The following is a 25,349-nucleotide window of genomic DNA, read 5'->3' on the forward strand; positions in this document are numbered from 1 at the left end:
CAGCCAGCCCTGTACTGGGCTCGCACACGCCCACCGAGTCTAAAGGAAGCGGCCTTGCTGGGCTCTAGTGCTTCCAAAGCTCCTGGTTTTTCAAGAGAAACCAAGAATGTCATATAATACACCCCAATTCTTTAATATTGGCAACTACTTTTGTTTTTAAGTTTAGTGTCCTTTAGGAAAAAAAAATGCCATGGCCCCAGTATGTCTCCAGACCACCGGCTCCGCTACCTCCCTTCTGGACTCTCTCTGTGGGCCGGTCCAGCCCTGGTGGTCCTCGTCTTCCCCCTGACCAGTGAGTCCCAGGCCATAGGTGCCCATTTCATTGGCCCACGTCCTCCTTCACCAGAGGGCCCTCCTGCCCTTCCCTCCCTGGACAGCCAGGCAGCAGGGGGACCGCACTCATTTCTGACCCCGAGCTGTGTCCCCAGGGCTTGGGGTGTTTGGGCAGAAGCGGGGGAGCTGCCCTCAGAAGCCTGGAATCAGCACCGGAGTTCCCGGGGGCCCATATGGCCGGCAGGACTCGGGGTCAGACCGCCTGCAGCCTGAGAGCCCAGCTAAATCATTTCTCGTGGACTTGGCCAAGCTCTGTGGGACTCAGAGATGGAGAGGGTGTGGGCGAGGGAGCACTTCAGGTGAAGGTGCTGATGGACCTGACAAAGGGGTGACGCTCTGCTCTCCCAGAAATTTCAGCGGGATGCACGGTCATCAGTGTGAAGAAAGCCATAAGCTGGAAACCCAGGGATATAGAGAGGGGGTCAGGCTGAGGACTGAGGACAAAGACTGGCTGCTGGGCGGTTGGGGGCAATGATGGAAGCTGGGAGAGAGAAGTACAATATGACTTGCTGACCTTCACGGAGGACCTGCTATGCCAGGTGTGCGTAGGCACTCTACACACGCTCATTAAGTCATTCAACAAACACTGGCTGACCACTTTCTATGTGCCAGGCCTAGGGCTAAGGACTGAGGGTGCAGATGTAAATGACGAGATGACATAAATTATTCTAACATAGTCCTCACCAAAATCATATGCAGTGTGTGTTGTGTTGTTGTCTCAACCTTACAGATAAGGAAACTGAGGCCCCAAGGGGCAACATAAATGGCCCAAGGAGACATAGTCAGCAACGGAACAAGGCTAAGAATTGGGGTCCAGCAGACTATTGCACTACACCACTTTCCAGGCAGATACGAGTGAAGCTGATAAAACCGTGAGCTGTTAGAACAATCTAGTCCTGGAGGGAGGCAGAGAAGAGGTGTCACAATTAAAGGAGGTCATCTAAAAGCGGGGAGAGGCTTATTTCCCCAAATGAGTGGAAACTTCCTAGGATGTTTTGCCTTGTGCCAAGGCTCTGGTAAACATATCAGTGGGTTTGAGAGGGGTGTCAGTCCGCAGTGAGCATAGTGGCCACCAGCCCTGGCTCCAGACTCCGCCAGGAATCGTGCTTCAGGACGCATGACGAACAGCCATGGCTAGCACCAGTTTTCTCCCTGACGTTTCCCATAGCATCTGAGTTGCAAGAAGGCCCCCAGCCCAAGCCTCACCAAAGTGCTCTTCATTTTGAAGGAAGTTAAACGAATACTGCCCTTAAACATCTTTGCTGTTCCTATCGCCCTTTGGGCAAGAAATAAAGTCGCTCGCCCCTGGTGCGGGAAACTTCCAGGAGGCACCGTGAGGCATTGTGAGGAGGCAGGAGGTCGGACAGGTGCATCATTCGATGAGGATGATCCCAAAGGAGGCACTGCCTCCAAAGGCCATGCCCAAGCCAGAGCTTCACGGATCTGACTCAGCTGTGGTGACCCCACCCAGTGAGCAAACAGACTGGGTCTCAACGGCCAACACAATGACCACAGTTCATGGGGCTCATGGAAGCAGGCTGAGCAGAGATGTCCTGAGGCCCACAGGGGAGCTGGGAGGGTCGATGAAGGGAAGAAGAGGCAGGACTGCAGATCCATTAGGGGTTCTCAGACCCCACAGCTGTCCATCGCCTCCAGCTTTGCCTCTAAGAACTGCACCGACACAAACTGGTACTGTCCCTACGTGGGCACGTGGAGAAGAATCCTCCTCCTGCCCGTGGCCTTAAAGAGCCCCCTCGTTTCTCACAGAATTCACCTTTCAGGCCCATCCACCAACAGAGAAGTTGGCCAGGAAAGCAGGTTGAAAAAGAGGACTAGCTGTGGAAATACACGGGGAGGCCAGCAGCCAGCTGGAATACTTGCCTGGTGGAAGCAAAAAAGGGAGGAGACATCAGTTGCAAGTTAGAGTCTAAGAAGGACTTTCCCAAATGTGGGCACTATTCAGCATTACAACAGGTTAGCAAGGAGGAAAAAGGAACGTTTCGATACATATTTTTGAAGCATACAGTAGTTGTCATTGGATCACAGTATGTTTGCCTTCCCTGGACCTCTTCTGAGCATTTTCCTCTGAAGTCTGTAAAATTAGAAAGTACTTGCCAAGCGTATACCTGGGAAATGAGCCTTGTCGACTCCACCAAGTCAATTCCCTGCTGCCTTGGAAAATTCCCAGGTGTGGGGAGCAGGGGCTGGCAGGAAGTGTGGCTGGAGGAGGGTGTCCTCTGAGGCTGGGGGCAGGGGACCTGTCGGGCTGGGGACAGACACAGCGAGCACAGCTTAGGCTCAAATGAGGGGAAAGGGAAGTATGCGGGTGGGGGGGGTGGTTTAAGCATTAAGTAGTTATCACTGGTGAGAGCAGAGCTCTGTGGGATTTTTCTGGGTACCACATGGGTTGGTGTATTTGAAGGGACACGTGGGGTGGGAGTGCCATCAGCTTTTAGCTCAGGGCCTCCAAAGGCCTGCTTGGCTCTGGGGTCAGGGTGTTGGGGATTGGTGGCAGCCCACCTGGGGACCTGCTGTTGCCCCCGCAGCTGCACAGTTAGTGACTTGATGCCGTTTAGACCACGCTGTCCAGTCCCGGTGGCCCAGGCTCAGAGGGCCTGACCTTTGCATCTAGTATTTCACAGGAGTTGTGACCGGGCGCTGGAGCAAAGCATCTCCCTCCAACACAGCGGCCGTTATCAGGCCATAAAACGTCATTTTTTCACCTTATAATGCAGTGTTTAAAAAATGAGAATTCAGCGTTTGGCTTGAAATTGCCAACAGGGGCTCCCCTGCCACTGTCCAAGGGCAGGGAGTTTTGACGGGGGTCGGCTGCCCGAGCAGGGCTGGTCTGAGGACGGAGGGGCCCGGGGGGCGGGAAGGATGGGGGCGCTGGGAGCAGCCACACTGCATGCTCACCGGCCTCTAGTGGGTGGAGGCCGGGGGTGCTGCTAAACACAGACGGCCCCCACGACAAAGAATGGTCTGGTCGCAAACGTCATTCAGTAATGCCAAGGTCAACAGGCCCTGAGACCATGTGCACATTCGAGGAACCAGCATCCTGAGGCGGCCTAGAGGAGGTGGGGCCGGCAGAAGGTGAGCCTGGAGAAGGAGCCCTGCTCCCTCCCTCCTCGCCTCCCGCCCTGCCTACCTTCTTTTAACCAAAATGTACAGAGCTCCTTCTGTTCCAGGCAGCAGTGGGCTGGAGCTCATACGGGCTCACAAACTGATTTCCAACCCCATGCCCAGGGGCATCATGTTGGCAACTGAAATTGGCCACAATGGGCATATTTACACCACAGAGATGGGCAAACAAATGCTATAAACCAAACACTTTCTTTTTCTTTTTCCCCCCCCCCAAAGCGCTTCTTAAAATTACGAGAGCTGGTTGTTAAACATTTACCAGCACACCACTGGTCTGGGCCCTTGCTAAGGTACCAGGGACACCCAGAGAGCAGAATGGGCCCAGCTCCTGTCCTCGTGGAGCTGACATCTAGTGGGAAGCCAGACACCCATCAAACAATTACACAGTCATTAATTAACTTCAGCTGTGAGAAGTGCAGGCTCGGTACCTGGAATGAGAGCTTGTGTGAGTGTGGTTTGAGGGCTGCGGAGGGGTGTGTGTTGCAGGGGGTGACTGACCTATGCCAGGTGACCAGAGAAGGAGTCCCTGGAAGAGGTGACATTTAAACAGAGCCCTGAAGGCTTCATAGGAGTTCCGGCAGAGGAGACTGCTGACCATCTTTCAGGCAGAGAGGGAAGCAGGCACAGCTGATTGGAGATGGTGGGTGGGAGAGGCAGGAGCACCAGGGAAGTGGTCCCAAGAAGCCCAGGGAAGGGGTGACAGACCGAGGAGAAGCTGGCAAAGTCGGCAGGGCTGGGCCACACAGAGCTTTGTCATGTAAGGAACTTGGGTTTTATCCAGGGAGCCAGTGAAGGGTGTTGAGCAGACAAGGTCCCTGGGCAGATTCAAATTAAAAACAAAGCAAAGTGGTATTGTCCATCCCCTTCCCATAACTTGGGCTTTTACCACCACTAATGGTATTAAGCAACACCATGAACCAGGCCTGGGTAATAAAGAGATGGATTGATTTTACTGCTGACTTAGGGATTCCCTTCAGGCAGGGCAGGTGGACAGACCCATGAACGGCAGAGCCAGCAGAACATGAAGAGTGCTGGGTGAACAGTGCACATAGCAAGAGGGGTGTCCAGTCAGGGCAGTGTGGAGGAAGGCAGACTCTGAAGGACCTCCCGCTACAAAACCACTACATCTGAAACAAAACATACTTTTCAATACATCGCTGGCCTCATCAAAAATAAGGGAAATTCCCAAGGCATTTCCATCCAAATATAAAAGGCCATGAGCTAATACCAGGACAGGAGCAGTGAGTGATAACCAAAGGCAAAAACTGCAGTTTTTCCTGGACACAGATGCTGATATCAAGACCAGTGACAGGGGAGTAAACCTTGGGGTGTGCAAAGCGAAACATCAGAAACTGTGACTCATTCTTCCAGGGCCTCTCTGACGGGGGTGAAGTGGTCCCTGCTCCCAGGTACCATCCCCACTCCCTATCTCCTCCCCACCCCAGAAGAACCAATGTCCATCCTCTCAGGAGGAAAGCATCTCCAATTTAGAACCTAAAGATTCCCATAATAAGATCAAATATGAGTTCAGCATGCATGAGAATCAGCAGAAACAAACAACAAATTTGGACCCTCCAAGCCCTCTCAGATACAGTAATGATCAATACCAAATAGAACATAATATATATGCCATATTTAAGGAAATGTAAGATTAAATATTTAAGGATATTTAAGGAAATGTAAGAAATCATAGACCTGAACAAATAACAAGAGACTATCTGGAAAGACCAGACGAACTTGAAAAAGAACCAAATAGAAATTTTAGAAATGAAAAAATATATATATAGTTGGTAACAAAAAAAAAAAAAAAAAAAGATGGGTTAAACAGCAGACTAAATAGCTGAAGAGAGAATTTTTTAAATGGAAAATATGTCTAAGGAAATTACCCAGAATGCAATGCAGAGAGATAAGTTGATGAAAACCATGAAGGAGAAATCAGAGCTTTCTGGCCCACTACAATAGCCACTAGCCACATATGGCCATGTAAACTTATATTTGGATCAATTAAAATCAAATTAAATTTATAACTCAGTTCCTATGAGTACATTTTAAGTGCTCATAGCCACATGTGGCTAACAGCTGTCACACTGGACAATGTATATAGCAGGCAGACCTCAAAGATGTCATGGGTTGGGTTTCAGACCACCACAGTAAATACCACAATAAAGTAAGTCACATGAATTTTTTTGGTTTCCCAGTGCATATAAATGTTATGTTTACACTGTACTGTACTCTATTAAGTATGCAATAGCATTATGTCTAAAAAACAGTGTACATACCTTAATTTAAAAATACTTTATTGCTATCAAATGCTAACCATCATCTGAGCCTTCATCAAGTCATAATCTTTTTGCAATAGTAACATAAAAGATCACTGATCACAGGTAACCATAACAAATGTAATAATGAAAATGTTTGGAATATTACGAGAATTGCCAAAATCTGACACAGAGACACGAAGTGAGCAAACGCTATTGGAAAAATGGTGCTGATAGACTTGCTTGATGCAAGGTTACCGTAAACCTTCAATTTGTAAAAAAAAAATCAGTATCTGCAAGTACAATAAAATGAAGTGCAATAAAAAAAGGTATGCCTATATACAACATTTCTATTATCACAGAAAGTTCTATTGGACAGCACTAGGTTGTAAGATAAGGAAGAAAGTCTAAACCCCAGAAGGAGAGCAAACAGAGAATGGAGAAGAGGTAATATTTTAAGAGGTAATGGCTGAGAATATTCCAAAAATGAACCCACAGATGCAGGAAGCACAATTTATATCAATCAGGATAAATAAAAAGAAAGCTACCTCTAGCCTCGTCATAATGAAACTGAAAACCAAAGACAAAGAGAAACTCTGAAGAGCAGCTAACAAAACAACAATCAGACTGGAGCTGACTTCTCTTTAGTGAAAACGAGAGAGAGATAGTGGAGCAATGTTTTCCAGTGCAAAGAGAAAAAAAAAACTGTCAGCCTAAAACTGTGTACCCAGCAAAGCTCTTTAAGAACAAGGATGACATATAGACTTTTTTCAGATAAACATAAGTCATAAAAGCTTACCATCAAAATAATCTTTATGGAGGAACTTTTAAATCATGTTCTTCAGGAATAAGAAAAGTTATCCTAGAAGTGAGGTCTGAGACACTAGAAGAAATGATGAACAAAGAAACTGGTAAACATGTAGGTAAATTATTTTAAGCAAATATTAGCAGTATAAAGTAATCATGATGACAATGTCTAAATTGTGGGGGTTTTTTTTAAAGGATGGAATTAATACTGGACATGATAGAGTGTAAGTCAGGAAGAGTGATCAGAAGTGATACGTTTTAGGGCCTTCCCTGGTGGCGCAGTGGTTAAGAATCCACTGCCAGTGCAGGGGACACAGGTTTGATCCCTGGTCTGGGAAAATCCCACATGCCATGGAGCAACTAAGCCCGTGCGCCACAACTACTGAGCCTGCGCTCTAGAGCCCGCGAGCCACAACTACTGAGCCCACGTGCTGCAACTACTGAAGCTCACGCGCCTAGAGCCCATGCTCCGCAACAAGAGAAGCCACCGCAATGACAAGCCCACGCACCACAACGAAGAGTAGCCCCCGCTCACCGCAACCAGAGAAAGCCCGCACGCACCAGTGAAGACCCAACACAGACAAAAATAATAAATAAATAAATAAATTTATTTTATTTTTTAAAAAAAGAAGTAATATGCGTTAAATAACTCTTACTATTTAGGAGAGGGCATTAAGATATTGATAACCCCAGGTTTTAAGTTAAATATGAATAGTAAATCTCAAAGAGTAATCATTAAAGAAGGTTCTAGAACTTCAGCATACATCAGAATCACCTGGGGGCCAGGAGATCTGGGGTGGGAATCTAGAATTTTCATTTCCAACAAGTTCCTAGGAGTTGCTGCTGCTACTGGCCCAGGGACCACACTTAGAGAACTACTGAACCAAAAACAGAGAAATAGGGTGCTTCACTTCCAAACAAACAGAGGGGGTAAAACGGAATGAGAAAACAAACAAAAATCTTCCATCCAGACTAGCTCTGCCCAGTAAAATATAATGTAAACCACATATGTGGTTTTAGATTTTCTGGTAGATGCATTAAAAAGTAAAAAGAAACAGGTGAAATGAGTCGTAGTAATGTATATTTTTTAACTCAATATACCCAAAATATTATCATTTCAATATGTGACCAATATAAAAGTTATTAATGATATATTTTACATCTTTTTTTGTACAAAGTCTTCAAAATCCAGGGTGTATTTTATACCGTCGACACTTCTCAACGGGGACTAACCACACTGCAAGTGCTCAGTGGCCACATGTGGCTTGTGACTACTACACTGGACAGAGTGGGTCTAGACTGTAAGGGACATGAGCCTGCAGAGGACAGAGGTCCCGCTCAGTCACTGAGCACGCACTGTATGCCAGACACTGGGCTGAGCACTTTGTCCACATCATACATCATCTCCTTTCATCCCCACATAGACCTGTGAGATTAGCATCATTATCACCCCATTTCACAGATGGGGAAAGCGAGGCTGAGAAAAGTTAAAACACTTCCCCAGGATCATCTGGCTGGTAAGCAGCAGAGCTGGGCTTCAAACCAAGGTCTCTCATAGTCCATTGCCACCTCGGAACCTCAGGGTTTCTGTAAAGGATTTTCTATAACAGGCCAGATAGTAAACATTTTAGGCTTTTTGGACCAATCTGTCACAACTACTCAGCTCTGCTATTGTAACCGGAAAGCAGCCTTAGACAATGTGTAAGCAAATGAGCATGGCTGTGTCCCAATAAAATTTTATCTAGGGAAACAGGCAGAGGGCTGGATTTGGCCCTTGGGCTGTAGTTTGCCAACCCCTGTACTAGGCTAGCACAGCTGCCTCTGTAGGCCCAGTTTGAGGGAGAACTCAATGACTAATTGCTGAGGTTCTGCGGTGCATGCATGTCGGGGATGGTTGGGAGGATGAGACCCTCTCCTTCCAGAATCACCACGGTCCTCCTGGTGTTCAGAAGGATCCAGAGTGGCTGCTTGTTGCTGGCACCTCCTCAGAGTCTGCCAGGGGCTCGGTCAGCCCCTCTATCTCCCCAGCCTCCTCTGAGCTCCTGGCCATAAACATGAGTTATTCCCACTCTCAGGGCTGAGACAGAGGGGAAATAAAAGCCAGGACTGATGGAATCCCAGACATAAAATCTGGCACCATAATGCCTACATTTTGGAAATTGCCTTTAATTAATGGGTTATGGCCGCAAAGACTCCCCCCACCCTCCGTCCTTCTGCAGCATCTTCTCCTTGGCGTTCAGTCCTGGTGGTCGGGGCGGGGAGGGGGTGAAAGAGGTGGGCTGGTGAATAGCTGTCTTTTCTCAGAAACCAAAATGTGTGGTTTGCTCATATGAACCCAGCTTGGCCTCTGGCATTCCTCGAGCCTGGACTCCATAAACAACGTGAATTGAAATGCCAGCTCCCCACACAGGCCCGAGGCCTGTTAGCTATAGAATAACCTGCACACATTCACAAAGACACACCAAGCTCAGGAAAACACACACTCACGAGTGTGTACACACACACACAGCCCGGAAGTCTGCTTTTTTTCTTTGTCCACTTATCTGTGATTCCCTCTCTACTCAGTCTCTCCAGCCTGTTTATCTTCTTGTTTTTGTGTGTCTGTAACATTATTTCTTCCTGAAGGTTTGCTCTTTGAGTCTCTCTTTCATTCTCTCTCTCCTGTCTTTCCCCGTCCTACGCTCCTTGATCTCCCTCACTGGGGACGTATAGCCAAGCACCACAAACACACCCCTAGCCCCCACCTTGGCACAGAATCCACAAATTCTCCCCTCCCCTCACAGGTGCCCCCTCCCAGCCAGGCCGGAGTCTGACTGGGACGATGAACTTCTGCCCAGGTGGGCTTGACAACAAGTGGCGCTGGGTTCCCTCCCTAAGCACCTGAACTGAACTCAAATCACATTTCATCCCAGGAATGCAGGGAGGGACTGAGGCAACGACTGCTAAATTCTAGGTGTAGCCAAAAAAATTGCCCAAGCCCCAGGGGAGAAGCCCTTTATTACCAATAATAGTCACCCTTGACTGAGTGCCTACTATGGCTTCACATTCAGAATTTACAATAGTCATGTTAACCTAGGTGGTAGATATTATTATTGAATATTATTCCCATTTTATAGATGGGAAAACCGAGGCTTCAAGAGGTAAAGGAATTTGCCTAAAGCCAAAGTCTATTCAACTCCAAAGCCTGGTCTCTTCCCACAGGGCTGGTCCAAATGGACAACATGGGCTGTGTCTTGAGATTTGGGGTAACCAGATTCAGCCACACATGGTCTCTCATCTTCCCAGAATCATGAAACAGAGACAGGACTCTACTACAGGAATAAGGCAGAGGTTCTCAGCTCTCTCCAACCTAAGAAGGACACCCTGTTTGGGTGCCAGTGGTCAACACCTGTAGGACCCAAGCAGAAAGGTTTCCCTGCCAGCCAAGCCTGTCCTTGGGAGCACGGTTCCAGCAGGAGGGGACACCTAGGCTGAGGTCTGTGCCCCTAGCCAGGCAGCTAGCTCTCTTACCAGGCAGGGTCTTGGAGCCCCCAGGCAGGGCTGCAGAGGCAGCTGCTGTTTCCGCATTCCGGGGCACCATGGCAACAGGTGTGCTCAGATTGGTGACTTGCACATAGTCTGTGCCATCTGCTGTTTTCCGGGCTGGGGGGTGCGGGGTCGCCTTCCGTCCACCTGAGAAGGGAAATATAATGATGCTGCAGTGACCTCTCACCCCTACCCATCCAGTATAGATAGGCCCCATCACCCCCACTGTCACTGAGTCTGCAGGGCAGCCCAGAGAAGGAGGCAGAAGGCCGGGAGCAGCATCATGACAACTTGCAGAGGTGGAAACTGAGGCACGAGGCACCATCTCTGCCCACCCAGAGTCAGGTCGCTCTGCCCAGCGCCCTGCTGGACCGGGGGTGGCATCTTTCAGGCCGGGTGACTGTGGGCCCCGAAGGGCTCTTGGCTGGGCAGTTAGAGGCCCCCAAGCGTTGGGGAGAAAGGTTTCGGTGGACCTGGGATGAAGGAGAAGTGTGTGGCCACCAAGCTGGTGTAGCCATTTCCCAAGAGTCATCCAAGGTGTTTCAACAGAGGGAGGCAAGGGAATTGGGGGAAGGGGCTTTGTGACTTGAAAAAGTAAGATTTCTAGGCTGTGGTTTTTTTCAATTTCAAAAATAATATTGTCAATGCAGAAAGCTTGGGAAATAGAAAAACATGCACACACACTGGCACACTCACAAGTGCACACTCACACACACACACATTCATGCACAATTACCCATCACCCCTTTCCAGAGATAAAGACTTTTAACATTTACCCACCTAGTATAATGTAATATATTACATATATATGTATATATTACATATACATAATTGTATTATACATTATATATAATATTTTTTTTAATGTGGTTGGGATTACGTTGTACATGCTATCTTGTACTGTGCTTTTACACTTGATGATAGATGGTGAACATTTTCCCATGTCAAAACTATTCTCCTGTGACAGATTTTTAAATTAATTGCTTATATTCCAACATGCGAACGGAGCATCATTCATTCAAACTCCCATCCATAACCATTTATACTGCTTCCTAATTTTTTAATTTTTCCAATTTTTTCATTATAAACTTATACATGTTTATTATGGAACTTTGATGATACCCAGAGTTATAGCAAGAGGGAAATAACCTCATACTTCCAAACTCAGTAACTATAACATTTTTGTGTTCTCCATACCCATTGTTTTACTATGTGCCGATTTGATGGATACACATTGTTTACATATTAGAATGATTTATAATATACAATATAATATAGGGTCATTTCAAATCAGGCTTATTTTTTAATACTTGTCATCTCTCATGGTATTGAGTTTATCCATTTGGGTTTTCATTTAACCCTGCTTTTAGAGAAAGATTCTTTTCCCTTCTCAGTTGACTCTTTACCACCTGAACTTGGTATATTTATCAAGTGTTGATGCAGCCGACCATGGATTAAGGAATGGGGCTGGAAAATGCTGGTGGAGAGACGTTTTTGTCTGTGAGGGCCACTCCAGAAACAGGCTTCGGTGTGTTAAGGAATAGAGCTGGGGTTCCATTTATCCTAAAAATATAAATCACCCTGTTGCCCAAAGATGACTGCCTTGGCGTTGTTTACAATAGTGAAAAATGAGGGACGACCCAGGCCCATCAACAGGCAGCGGGTGAAATAGATTCAGAGCATCCCTTTGATGAATCCTGTGCAGTCTCTGCTGAGACTGAAGGGTGTCCTCCGTCGTGTAAATGAGAACAGCATATTACAAAACGGAACACATCATGTGAACGTGGGGATCTGTGTTTGTTTGTAAGCGTAGGCATTTGTGTATCCCAAAGACCATTTAACTAAATACTAGCAGCTGCTGTCTCTGGGTAGCGTAGGATTTGGGGTGATTTTCACTTTCTATTTTATTTTTATTCTCTTCTGGATTAAGTTTTTTAAATTCTTTTCTTTTAGAGGGCACAGATTACTTTGGACTGGGGAAGGGGCAGCAAAACAAAACAAAAGCCGCTTGGATTCTGAAAAGAAGAAATGCATGGGGGGAAAGACATCCCTGCCCACCCCCTGCATCCCCAGGGGTGCAGACTCAGGGGGCACAGCCTGCCCAGTCCCTGCCCCCTGCAGCCCCTGCCCCGCCCCTCACCCCACTCCCCAGCACGGCCCTGTGTGCTTGTGTGTTGCAGACTCGGACAGCCAGTGCAGCCCCACGCGACAGAGCCTCAGCCTGTCGGAGGGCGAGGAGCAGACAGACCGGCTGCAGCAGGTGGAGCTGGTCAGGACCACGCCCATGTCGCACTGGAAGGCCGGCACCGTCCAGGCCTGGCTGGAGGTGGTCATGGCCATGCCCATGTACGTCAAGGCCTGTGCGGAGAACGTCAAGAGTGGGAAGGTAGGGCACCTGCCGGGCCCCCGTGGGAACGCCCCCCTCCCCCCTCCCATCCTCTGGGTTAGAGGAGCTGGCTGAACCGGGTTCAGGCTCCAGGGACCCCAGTAAACCATTGTGTCTCTCCGACAAGACACACAGCCCTTCGGAGCCTCAGCCTCCTCGTCTTTAAAATGGGACTAACCTTCCCTTACCTGGCTGGAGGGACGCAGGGCAGGACTGGGGGACCCTTTCAGCCAGGTCAGCGATCCCACCGCCTGGCCTCATGGACCAGTGGCTGGAGGCGAGGCAGCTGCAGAGACGTTCCCGGGGCCCCGGGGCCGTGCGCCCACTGAGGGGAGGGGTGTCTTGGGTCCCCGCCCCCACGCCTCCCTTCCGGCACTCAGTCCCCTCCTGCCGGGCGGGCGCAGGTGCTGCTAAGCCTGAGTGACGAGGACCTGGAGCTGGGCCTGGGCGTGTGCAGCTCCCTGCACCGGCGCAAGCTCCGGCTGGCCATCGAGGACTACCGCGACGCTGAGGCGGGCAGGAGGTGAGCCGGCGCCTGGGCCCCGGGGGGAGGGGAAGAGAGCCCACCCGAGACCTCGCCTCCTGGGGGTCACACGGGTGGAGGGAGCGGGCGCTGTGAGCTGGACCAGGCGCGAGGAGTGCCAGGGCCCGGGACGCCACTGGGCAGGGTCCCGAGCACAGCCTAGCCCCACTCTGGGCTGGCCCTCCCCGTAGAAAGATGGAGAACAAACTCAGTGAGGCCCCCAAATGCCCTATGATCTCCCCGGTGCGGGAGTCAGGGGGCTTCACGCCCCCCAGAACTCCTCTGTCTGGGAGGCGGGGCAGCCCCAGTGGATCTGGGGAATTTGGCCAAAATGTGTGTTCTTCCTACTCCCACCTCAAAGCCCAGCTCTTACCATTCCAGGTAAGAGCCTAAAGCAGGGAGGAAGAGAAGAAATGGACCTGGTTTGGGGCCTGGTGGGAGGGGGCGTCTATAGGCAAGCGCACCTGGGAATGGCTGAAGATGACCCATCAGGTGTGTCCCCAGCGCGGCCGCCCTGCCCCCATTGCTCATCACCCACCCCCACCCCCACCCCCGCCTGCCTCTCTCCTGACCTTTGTGAGCAGGACTTACTGGGGAGCCCCTCTTTCACCAAGCAGCTCCAGGGAAAAGGGAAGGACCCTTCCCCCAAGTCCTCAGAGAGCAGGAGGGGGAAGAAAAGTAGCTGGTAAACCTGACACTATCTGTTTTGCGTAATTATCTCCTTCACTGGTTTCCCCAACATTTTTGTGCAGTTAATTAATCAGACCTGGTGGTGTGTGCTATTTATTATTTGCAGAAGCAGCTTTGTGGATTAAGAAAAAAGAGGGGGCTGGAGGTAGAAAAGAAGGCTGGTTTGGAAGCAGGAAAAGCAAATTCCTGGGTGTCCCGGAGAGTGATTCCGTGGTGACAGGAAATAGAGATGAGATGGGATCAGAAACTCAGGCAGCAACTCACAACAAGCAAAGCAAGAAGGCCCTGGGCCCTGTCAGCAGGTCTGGACCCTCCTAGACGGCAGGGCTGGGGTGGGGGAGGGGTGGAGGAGTGGAGAGTTGGGGGCAGGGGAGAGCAGGGCAGGAGCTTGCAACCCAGCTGAGCTTCCCCTCCTGAGGGTCCCACAAGCACCTCACACTCACCACCCACCCCTACCCAGTGCCTTCCCCCAATCCCCCAAAGCTCACCATCCTGGGTCATACAAGCTAGAAACACCTCCCAACCCCTCCCATTCCCAACATGATCATGGTTACTTGAACATGGTGGGGCTGCCTGCCTCACCTCTCAAAAATGTGGGATCGCTGCCCAAGTTCCCCCCAAATTCAGCAGACCCTTCAGAACCTCGTAGCGCCTGGAAAGGGATGGATTCAACTCAGAAGCCAGATGTGAACGGATTTTGAAAATTTATGAGAGCCATAAACATGACTGTTTCCAAAACCATGGCCTGGGCATTTGACACCCAGGACCTCCTAGAGCAGGGAGGGGCCTTCATTTAACGGCTCCATTCCCTAAGGAATCCTGGCCTGTCTCTAACTTGCCCTGTGACCTTGCCCTCTGTGGGACTTGGTTTCTCCACCTGTGAAGTAAAGGGGGTTAAATTAGGATAGTGGCTCTTTAACTGTGCGAGATCATGGCCCCTTTGAGAATCTAATAAGAACTTCCGAAACTTGCCCCAGAAGAAATACACAAAACTTTCACAACTTTGCATTCTGGGACTCTCTGACCCACCTGTGGATCTTTGAGGGGGCTGTGAACTCTAGGGTAAGAACCCCGGTGAGGTCATCTTTGAGAATACATCCTGTGTGACTCTGGGCATGACATTGCCCTCTCTGGGCCTGGCTCCCCTTACCTCTAAAATCCTGACAACAAAATCTGCCAACCCCTGACAACCTGTCCGTCACTTTATGGACATGATTTTATTTGACCATCACAATATCAAGGCAGGATAGACATCCTTACCCCCATTTTAAAGGTGGAGAAAGTGAGGCCAGAGAAATAATGGACACAAAGTCACACTACAAAAGATCTGACTTCAAAGTCAATTCCCTTTCCACTCTCCCAAGTTGCCTTTGTGTTCAAAACATCAACGATGTAGCTCCTGCTACTATTATTTCTGGAACACTGAATGCATCCCAGACCCTGTGCTAAGGACTTTACCTTCTCTTACCTTCTCTTATCACTTTTAGCCCAGGAGGCAAGCAGGAGTAGCCCCATTTTACAGAAGAGGAAACCGAGGTACAGAGGTGCAAGGTCTTTCATCTAAGGCTGATGGAGCTAGAGTGGCCTCGTGTTTTCTGTGCTGAATAATGACCCAGATGACATTGAAATTCTGTGCCCAAACTCGGATTTCAGGATCTAATTTGGTCCCAGTTTGAGGAGGGGGCAGTGTCAAATTTTATAAAATATTTGAATTACTTTTAAAATCATTCTGTTTTATTCACCTTTGGTGCTTACAATGGCTCACACCAACAGCTGGGAAAGTGTTGCCAAGCTGAGGCCCCACGAGGACAACTTTAATGGAAAGAGAACCATTTGGAAGGGCAGGAGTGCATTAATTATCAGCATGCAGAGGGATACTGCTGATTATAGATGGGCCCCCTCCCACCCCACACCCCACGTCTGGTTGCACCATTGATTTGCTGACCAGACCCTTCCTTCAGACGGGAAAGAAGTCTTCTGGTCTCCATCAAAGGCCCAACGGCATCTGATTCAGAGGCCGTGAGCTTCAGCCCCTTTCCCAGGGAAGAGAGCAATGACGGCTGGACCTGGGAAGAGTCCCTCTGAAGTGATGAGGCTGGAGCGGGTCACCCAGGCACCTTCTCATCCTAGAAGGGAGCTTGTCTTGGGCCAGAAGGTTCCAGCTCAGGAGCTGGGTGCTGGTCAGCCTCTGGGAAGCCTGGAGCCGGTGCCCCCCTCGCCCAGCCTTGCCCTGTCTTCCTTGCACTGGACTCTAAACCAGAAGCTGTTGGGCATTAGCTCTGAGCCAGGTGGGGAGCCTGGGCATTCGTAGATACGCCACACCCTGTCCTGCCCTCCAGGAGCTGATGGTCCATTGGACAGCTGGCCAGACGAGCAGCAATTACCCAGTGTGACAAATGCGAGGGCTCTGAAGAGGCTCTGGACACAAGGAGGGTCTTGACCTAGCACAGGGCTCCTGGAAGGCTTTGGGGAGAGCCATATCTCAACAGAGTCTTGCAGGAGTTAAGCAGGTGAAGAGGGTAGGGTGGAGAACAGCCCTAGAGGCCAGGAGGCCCTGGCCCTTGGGGGCAGACCCAGTGGTTCTGGGTGGCCGAGGGGCAGGAGGAGGGGAGCGAAGCCGGGAGCCCACGTTTCTGCCCTCAGTCCTTCCGACGATATGTCTGCTACGCATTCGGCACTAGGCTGACTCAGAGCCTAGAGAACACAGTCCCTGGGCTCAGATAATTCATTTGTAAAGTTCCTGTGTGATCGGTGCTGTGAAGGGAGTTGTTAGAGGCAGAGCAGCAGGTCAGGGGGCAAGTTCAGAGGGCACGGTCAGAGGCAGCCTCTGCAAGGTGGGAGCTGACACCCGGGAGGGGAGGGGAGGGGAGAACCCGGGCAGGGCTGGAAGGAAATGGGTGCCGGGCGAGGCGGGGACCCCCACCACCCGAGGAGCAAAAGCCTCAGGGTGTCCCGGAAGTGCTTCCAGCCCAAGCCCGGTGGGAAGGGGAGCCCGGACCTGTGAGATCACCCCAAGGACTTGTGATTTCAGATTTTATCCCTGCAAAGGGGCGCCACAGGAGAGTTTCCTTGTTTTATTTTATTCAAATCTACTCTGTTCTTTTTTCCCTCTTTTACTGGCTTTTTATTGAGTGTTCCCACTACTGGCTTATGAGCTATACTTCTTTGTGTTATTTTTAATTATTGCTCTATAGTTTACAATACACAGAAAGCTTAACACTATCTTCAAATAATATTATACAACTTTGTGTGTAGTGTAACATGCTTTTTCCTCCTTCCTTTGTACTATTGTCTATATATATACAAATATATATATATATATCCTCCATAATACATGCTTATTATTTTTCTTTTAAACTGGCCATTATCTTTTAAGGAGATTAGCAAATGAGGAAAATATTTACCGAGATTATTTACCATTTCCAATCATCTTCTTTTAAAAAAATTTTTTTTATTGTGGTAAAACACACAAAATTTACCATCTTAATCATTTGTACAGTTCAGTGGTATTAAGTACATTCACATTATTGTGTAACCATCACCACCATCCATCTCCAGAAGTCTTTCATCTTGTAAAACTGAAACTGTACCCATTAACACTAACTCTCCATTCTCCCCTCCCCCCAGGATACCTGCAACCACCATTCTACTTTCTCTATGAATCTGACTACCCTAAGTACCTCTTATAAGTGGAATCACACAGTATTTGTCTTTTTGTGACTGGCTTATTTCACTTAGCATTCCGTCCTCAAGATTCATCCATGTTGTAGCATATGAGAGAATTTCCTTCCTTTTTTTTTTTTTTAAATATAATGGAGTATTTTGCTTTTTTTTTTTTAAAGGAATCCCTTTATTTTATTTATTTATTTATTTTTGGCTGCGTTGGGTCTTCGTTTCTGTGCGAGGGTTTTCTCTAGTTGCGGCAAGCGGGGGCCACTCTTCATCGCGGTGCGCGGGCCTTTCACTATCGCGGCCTCTCGTTGCGGAGCACAGGCTCCAGACGCGCAGGCTCAGCAATTATGGCTCACGGGCCTAGTTGCTCCGCAGCATGTGGAACCTTCCGGGACCAAGGCTCAAACCCATGTCCCCTGCATTGACAGGTGGATTCTTAACCACTGCACCACCAGGGTAGCCCGTCCTTCCTTTTTAAGGCTGAAAAATATTCCCTTTTATATATGTAGCCCATTTTGCTTATCTCTTCATCCATCAATGGACACTTGGGTTGTTTCTACGTTTTAGCTCTTGTGAATATTGCTGCAATGAACCTGGATGTACAAATATCTCTTCAAGACCCTGATTTCAATACTTTTGGATATATATTCAAAAGTGGAATTGCCGCATCATATGATAATTCTATTTTTAATTTTCTGAGGAACAGTCATACAGTTTTCCACAGCAGCTATACCATTGTACATCCTCACCAACAGTGCACAAGGGTTCCAATTTCTCCACATCCTTGCCAACACTTGTTTTCTGGTTTTTTTGATAGTAGCCATCCTAATGGGTATGGAGTGGTATTTTATCACAGTTTTGATTTGCATTTCCCTCATGATTAGTGACATTGAGCATCTTTTCATGGGCCTATTAGCCATTCTTATATCTTCTTTGGAGAAATGTTTATTCAAGTCCTTTGCGCATTTCTGAATCGGGTTGTTTTCTTTGTTGAGTTTTCAGAGTTCTCTTTATTCTTTTGTGTAGTCCAAATTTCCATGTGGTCATTATTTTCTTTCCTCTCGAAGAAATTCCTTTTACATTTCTTGTAGTTCATTCCTCTGATGATGAATTCTTTCAATTTTGCTTGTTTAAAAAAGTCTCTGTTTCCTCCCTCATTTTTAAAGACTTTATTTTTTAGAGCAGTTTTAGTTTCACAACAAAACTGAGGGGAAGCTACAAAGATTTCCCATAAACCGCCTGCCCTCACAGGTGCATCACCTCCCATTATCAACATCCCCCTCCAGATGGAATATTTGTTTCAGTTGAACCTACAACGACACATCATTGTTACCCAAAGTCCAGAGTTTACATTAGGGTTCACTCTTGGTGCTATACATTCTATGGATTTGGACAAACATATAATGGAGTGCATCCATCATTACAGTACCATACTGAATAGTTTCACTGCCCTAAAAATCTTCTCTGCTCTACCTTTTCATCCCTCCCTGTCCCCCAAACCCTGGAAACCACTGGTCTTTTTGCTGTCTCCGTAGTTTTGCCTTTTCCAGAATGTCATATAGTTGAAATCATACAGTATGTAGCCTTTTCAGATTGGCTTCTTTCACTTAGTAATATGCACTGAAGATTCCTCTAAGAGAGGATTTTAAGTAGAAGAGTGACATGATCTGATGGATGTATTTAAAAGGCCATCTGGCAGCCACGGGGTAAGTGGATTAGAAGGGGCAAGGGGGTGGGGTGGGGGCAGTCAGGAGGCAGCTGCAGAAATCTATGCCAGAGATGGCCATGGCTTGACCCCAGAAAAGGAGACAAGGGGACGGACACACTGATCAGAGTGATTGATAGATGGACAGAGTGGGGGAGGGGAGAGGCGGGGCAAGTGAGGATGGGGAGATGAAAGAGAGGACGGGCATTTCATTTGGAGCCTGTTAAATTTGAGATGCCCGTGCCAGGAGGAGATGTCGAGAGGGCAGCTGGTTAGAATCCGGGGCTCAGAAGAGGCGAGCAAGGAGAGATGTGAACTTGCAAGTCTCTGTTAACAGATGTGATCCAGAGCCCTGGAAATGGAGGTCAGCCCCAGACGGGAGAGTGTAGGGGTGGGAAGGGAAGGGGTGAAGATGGGAGATGTGCCCATGGTAAGGCCGCATCTACCCGGCACAGAGCTAAGTAGCTGCTCAATACACATTCTTGGAGCGGAGGAAGGAAGCAAGGAGCCATCGAGGACACCAGCAGGAGGGGAGGGGCGTGATCCGCTATCTCCATCCTAGGGAAGGGCCTGGAGGGGCCCCAGAGGCAGGGAGACCAGTTAGAAGGCGAAGTCCGGGGGGAGACGACGGTGCGTAGAGTGAGCGGTGGAGAGTAGAAAGGAGGAAGCGGAGTCAGGTGAGGTTGAAAACCCCACCCAGGTCTCCAGCTTGGCCGGTAGGGTGCTCTACTCACAGCCTCCATCCCACCCCAGCTGGGGAGTGGGTAAGGGGCGCTCCCTCTGCCGGCCCAGATCCCAGGCCTGGGGAGGAGGGCGGCGTCACTCCGTAAGCCCGTTATTTCTCTTTCACATCAGGATCCCTTTGTGGTCCCCCGAGGCTCCCACTTCAGCAATGCAGCTCCCTACCCGGCATCACCTCCGGTCGTTTCTCAAAGTTCCTCCGCAGGTGGGAGGCGCTGTCCTCATTCATTCTGCGAGGCTGCCACCCTGTGGCGAGCAGGGGAATGACATCTGAGGGGACCACACTTTTATCCTTTTGAGACGGATTCGTTGTGCACCTACTACGTGCGCATGCGCGTGGCACTGGGTGACGTTCTGGGTGGGATACAGAAAATCTGAGATACGGCGGTGAGGAGAGAGGACTTGGAATAAGCAAAACGTGGGGTTTATTTCTGATTCCAAGACGTGTCGCTGTGTGACTCTGTGGGGGGCGGGTGCCGGGGTCCCCAGAGGTTCTGCTTACTGCTGCATTCGTCCCTGCGGCTCTGTCATTGTCCCTTTCCACTCTCAGTGTGTCTGAACGTGGTCTCTTCTCTTCTTGTTCCCTCTGCCTGTCTGTTGGTCCCTTTTTTGTCCTCTGGGGCTTGCTCTCTGTTTCTGTCTCTCCCTCTGTCTCTGTCTCTCTGTGTCTGTCTGCCTCTCTCTATGTCTATTTCTGTCTCCTCTGTGTCTGTGTCTCTCTCCTATGTCTCTGTCCCTCTCTCCCTGTGTCTCTCCCTGTCTCCTCCTCTCTCTCTCCCCTCCATCCACCTCTCCCCACCTCTGCCCTCTGTCTTTTTTCCTCTCTGTCTCTCCACTCCATCCCTGTTCACGTCTATGTCTGTGTCCCCTCCCCGCCATTGTTTTGCTTCTCTTTCTTCATCTCTGCTCGTCTCTGCCCCATTTCTCCCTGTCCCTCTGTTTCTGCCACCTTTCCCCACCCACCCCTCTCGCCGGCTGTGTCTCTCCTCACCAGCCTGTCCAAAGCCGCTGACCTGGACCATCACTGGGTGGCCAAGGCCTGGCTGAATGACATCGGCCTGTCCCAGTACTCCCAGGCCTTCCAAAACCACCTGGTCGATGGACGGATGCTGAACTCCCTGATGAAGCGGGACCTGGAGAAGCACCTGAACGTGTCCAAGAAGTTCCACCAGATCAGCATCCTGCTGGGAATCGAGCTGCTGTACCAAGTGAACTTCAGCAGGGAGGTGAGAAGCGGGGTGGGGGGGGGGCACCTTCCACAGCCCTGCTTTCCTCTCTGCATCTATTGTCTGTCCATCCAACCACCTGCTCATCTGCCCACCCATCTATCTATCCATCCATCCATCCTTCTACCTGTCCATCCATCCATCCATCCATCCATCCCTTCCTCTCTCCCTCCCTCCTTTAAACAACTGCTTATTGGGGATGGGCCAGACCCTGTGCTCAATTCAGGGGAAACGGGAAACACTCATCCTCCAAGGACTCACTGCTTATCAGGGGAAACCAGAAAGAAGCTTGTGGTCACAACATCATGGAAGGTTGTCCCAATGAGAGAAGCCCAGGGTTTTCTGAAAACCCAAAGGAGAAGCTTCCAGAGGGATCAGAGAAGCCCTCCCAGAGGTAGTGACACCTAAAGTGAGACCTGAAGGAGGAATTTCAGGGATCAGTCAATAGAAGGTATGAGGGGGGAAGCAGCCCAGAGAGGGAAGAGCATAGACTAAGGCCCAGAGGACAGATCTGTGGCAGCAGAAGAACTGAGAGTCCTGTGTGGTTCCCATGCTGGGTTTGAGGTGAACGGGAGTGCGAACAGGTAACCGGGGGACTGTAGGGCATATAGAGTTTGGACTCTGAGTGCCCCTTGTTCTGAGTGCTGCCAGCCAGAGAGCCCAGGGCACCTGCTTCAGCTCCTCCAAGGCCTACCGGCACCTCTCCCCACATATTCCCCCGAGGGAGGGGCCCCAGGCTGCTGGGGTCTGTGGGGCTGAGTGCAGACGGCTTACTTTTCTTAGAGCACCGTCAGAGCACAAGCAATTCAGGGGTGGGAGGAGAGGGACAGAAGAGGGGTCTTCATGGCCTTCTCAAACACCCAACGCAGGGCCCTGGGCACAGGAAGTGGTGAGGACACAGGCCCTGCCCCCAGGAGCCCCAGTCTGGTACAGGAGGTGACGAGTGGGAAGATCATGACGGTGAAGTGTGGAAATGGGTGGCCTCATCCGGGGACGTCCCTCCACAAACGCGCATCGAGCTCCTGCTCCAAGTCAGGTGAGCAGGGGGCTGGGATACACAGCTAGGCAGCTGCCGTGGGTCCCAGGCAGCCCCACCCTCCGGATGCAGGCGGCTCCGCCTCCAGGCTCCTTCACCCCGGAAGTGGGCTTCTCCCCATTTTCCAGAATGAAAGGATCGACATGGCCAGAGCAGCCATGGATGGCCTGGCCAGGAGCCTCACATCCGCATGCTGAGGTCCCTGCCAGCACCGTGGACCCTCGTCCCCCCGGCTGACCCACCCTCCCCACCCCAACAGGCCCTCCAGGAGCGCCGGGCTCGCTGCGAGATGCAGAACGTAGACCCCGTGGTCTGGACCAACCAGCGGGTGCTCAAGTGGGTGCGAGATATTGACCTGAAGGTGAGGGGAGATGGCGGGGCTGGGGGTGACTCTTGGGCAAATCCCATGCACGTCTGTGTGTGTGCAAATCAATACCCATTTCTGCGTGGGCTGAGGCATCGTTGCCCGGGCTGGCAAGAATAACCTGCCTCCTGTCACTCAAGAGGAGGGAACTGCTCCCCCCTCCTGCCATCCCCCGAGCAGCACCCCATCTCATGGGGCGGGAGGGAATGCTGAGCCATTCTCGCTCTCTGAAGCCAGGGTGGGATTGAATCCACATCCGTCTTCTCCCTCAACAAGCATTTATGGGCTACCTGCCTAGGTCTGGGTATGTCAGTGACAAAATAGTCCAGTCGCTGCTCTCATGGCCCTAAAAGAGTGGGGTGGGGTTCCCTCTCAGTATTAAATGAACTGGTCCCCGGAGGCCAAGCCCTTGCTGTTGGGGGCATATCCCCAGTGGAGGTGGGGCCCCCTCAGGCCAGCAGGGTGGCTCACCAGCCTCGTGTCTTGCCCTCAGGAGTACGCAGACAACCTGACCAACAGTGGTGTCCACGGCGCTGTGCTGGTGCTGGAACCCACGTTCAACGCTGAGGCCATGGCCACGGCCCTGGGCATCCCCAGCGGGAAGCACATTCTCCGGAGGCACCTGGCGGAGGAGATGAGTGCCATCTTCCACTCGGCCAAGTGAGTGTGGGCTGCTGGCTGCAGCTCTCAGCTTTTGGAAGCAGATGGTCCTGGCCCCTCCTTCCTGGATCCCAGCTGTTCCTTTGCAACACAGCGGTCTCCTTTTGCAGATCCGGAAACTGAGGCTCAGAGAAATGCAGTGCTTTAGCCTGAACGTCATAGAGTAGAAAGAGGTAGAGGAGCAGTCAGGTTTTGAATAAAGTGTGTGGTTAAAACGGGCATTTAGAGAAGGGAGAGTGACCAGCGTGTATGAGGAAGGCCATGTGAGGGTGGGGTTTGAGCTGGGGAGGATTCACACTGGCCTAAGAGGTTGAGATGGCTGTTCCAGGCAGGGCTGACTATGGGGACGAAGGTTCGGAGACAGGGATGGGCGTCTTAGTGGTTTTTACCATCTAGGTGAGCAGACCATGTCAGCCCACCTACCCCAGTCTCCTCATCTGAAAAGTGGCCAGAGAATAAACACTTGAACAGATGAACTCCCAATGGACTCTCTTCTTAAAATGATTGTGGTTAGGGTTAGATGACCATTTATTGAGCACATGCTATGGGCACTAATTCTATCCTCATAATGATGCTAATAAATTAGTTTCACTATCCCTCCTTTATAGATGGAGAAAATTGTTTGAAGGAGCCAAGGTACTTGCCTAAGGTCAAACAGCTAGTAAATGGCAGAGCCCAGATTTGTCCTTTATTCTATTAAAGTGATATGTTATGTGATTGATTTTCAGATGTTGAACCAACCTTGCATTCCTAGGATAAATCCCAATTGGTCATGGTGTATAATCTTTTTATATGTTGCTGGATTAGGTTTACTAGTATTTTGTTGAGGAATTTTACATCAATATTTACAAGGGATATTGGTCTGTAGTTTTCTTTTCTTGTGATATTTTTGTCTGGTTTTGGTATCAGAGTAAAATTGGCCTCACAGAATGAGTTGGGAAGTTTTCCCTCATCTTCTGTTTTTGGGAAGAGTTTGTGAAGGATTGCTGTTCATTTTTCTTTAAACATTTGGTAGAATTCACCAGTGAAGCCATCTGGTCCTGGGCTTTTCTTTGTGGGAAGTTTATTATTATTATTATTATTATTATTATTATTATTATTATTATTATTATTACTAATCCAAACTCTTTACTCATTGTAGGTCTATTTAGATTTTCTGTTTCTTCTTGAGTCAGTTTCAGTAGTTTATATCTTTTTTTAGGTTCTTACTTTAAAAAAAATTTTTTTAATTGAAGTATAGTTGATTTACAATATCAAGTTAGTTTCAGGTGTACACCACAGCGATTCATTTCTACATATATATGTGTGTGTGTGTGTATATCTATCTATCTATCTATCTATCTATCTATCTATATATATATGTTCATTCTTTTTCAGATTCTTTTCCCTTATAGATTATTATAAAATATTGAGTACAGTTCCCTGTGCTATACAGTAGGTCCTTGTTGATTATCTATTTTACATATAGTAGTGTGTATAGTTTATATCTTTCTAAGAATTTGTCCATTTCATCTAAGTTAGCTATTTTGTTAGCATACAATTGATCATATGATCATTTCCTTGTAATTCCTCTTATTTATGTAGAGTTATCCCCTCTTTCATTCCTAGTTTTACTAATTTGAGACATCACCCTTTTTAACCCTTGGTCAGTCTAGCTAAAGGTTAGCTCATTTTGTTAACAGATGCCAGATTTGAACCTGAGGCTCTCTGCGTCAGGCCTGAGTGCTCAACCCCCAAACCACATGGGGCCTCAGGGAGCAGCTGAGCCACACCCCATGTTATGCAGGTGGGAGAAAATTGTGCATCTGTCACAGGGTCCAGATGCCCTGGACTGCCCTCCCCCGTTGGCAGGCTGATACCCAAGCAGTTCTCATAGACCCTGCAGCAGAATCATCGGTGCTCTTGTAATATTCAGATACCTCATCCCCAGCTCAGACCTACAGGACCAGAATTTGCTGGCAGAGCCCGGGAATCTACATTTTCAGCATTTTATGCATGCTGAGGTGGTTTTGACAAGAACCCTATTCCATGAGCCATGAATCAACAGGTGCAGGAAAAAGGCTTTTCTCCTCAGAATTTTCCACCTTCCTTTACCTCCCTTCTGGAGCCATGTGATCTGTAACAGTCTTAAGATCTTCCGAGCCCTGGAGGGGCAGCTCTAGCTAAACATTAGCCGTGTGACTAACATTTGTGTGACTGATTAAACCCTTGACCCCCCATGAGGTGGGAGGTATGTTGAGGACTGTCTAGGATTAGTGGGTGAGCACTAGGGAAGTTTCAAC

The 25,349-nt window shown here is 49.3% G+C and overlaps 1 protein-coding gene across 5 annotated transcripts in view; it reads left to right on the forward strand.

Moving 5' to 3' along the window:
- Positions 1-25,349, forward strand: part of KAZN (kazrin, periplakin interacting protein) — a 1,128,675-nt gene that overhangs the window by 1,092,251 nt on the left and 11,075 nt on the right. For all 5 annotated transcript variants that reach the window (XM_057554464.1, XM_057554479.1, XM_057554493.1 and 2 more), the window contains 5 exons: positions 12,245-12,450; positions 12,855-12,973; positions 20,776-21,007; positions 22,303-22,404; positions 22,901-23,067. In XM_057554464.1, the coding sequence (XP_057410447.1) occupies positions 12,245-12,450; positions 12,855-12,973; positions 20,776-21,007; positions 22,303-22,404; positions 22,901-23,067 (826 nt within the window). The remainder of the gene's footprint in view (positions 1-12,244; positions 12,451-12,854; positions 12,974-20,775; positions 21,008-22,302; positions 22,405-22,900; positions 23,068-25,349) is intronic.

This window comes from Balaenoptera acutorostrata, chromosome 1, assembly GCF_949987535.1.
Source record: "Balaenoptera acutorostrata chromosome 1, mBalAcu1.1, whole genome shotgun sequence".
Taxonomy (NCBI): Eukaryota; Metazoa; Chordata; class Mammalia; order Artiodactyla; family Balaenopteridae; genus Balaenoptera; species Balaenoptera acutorostrata.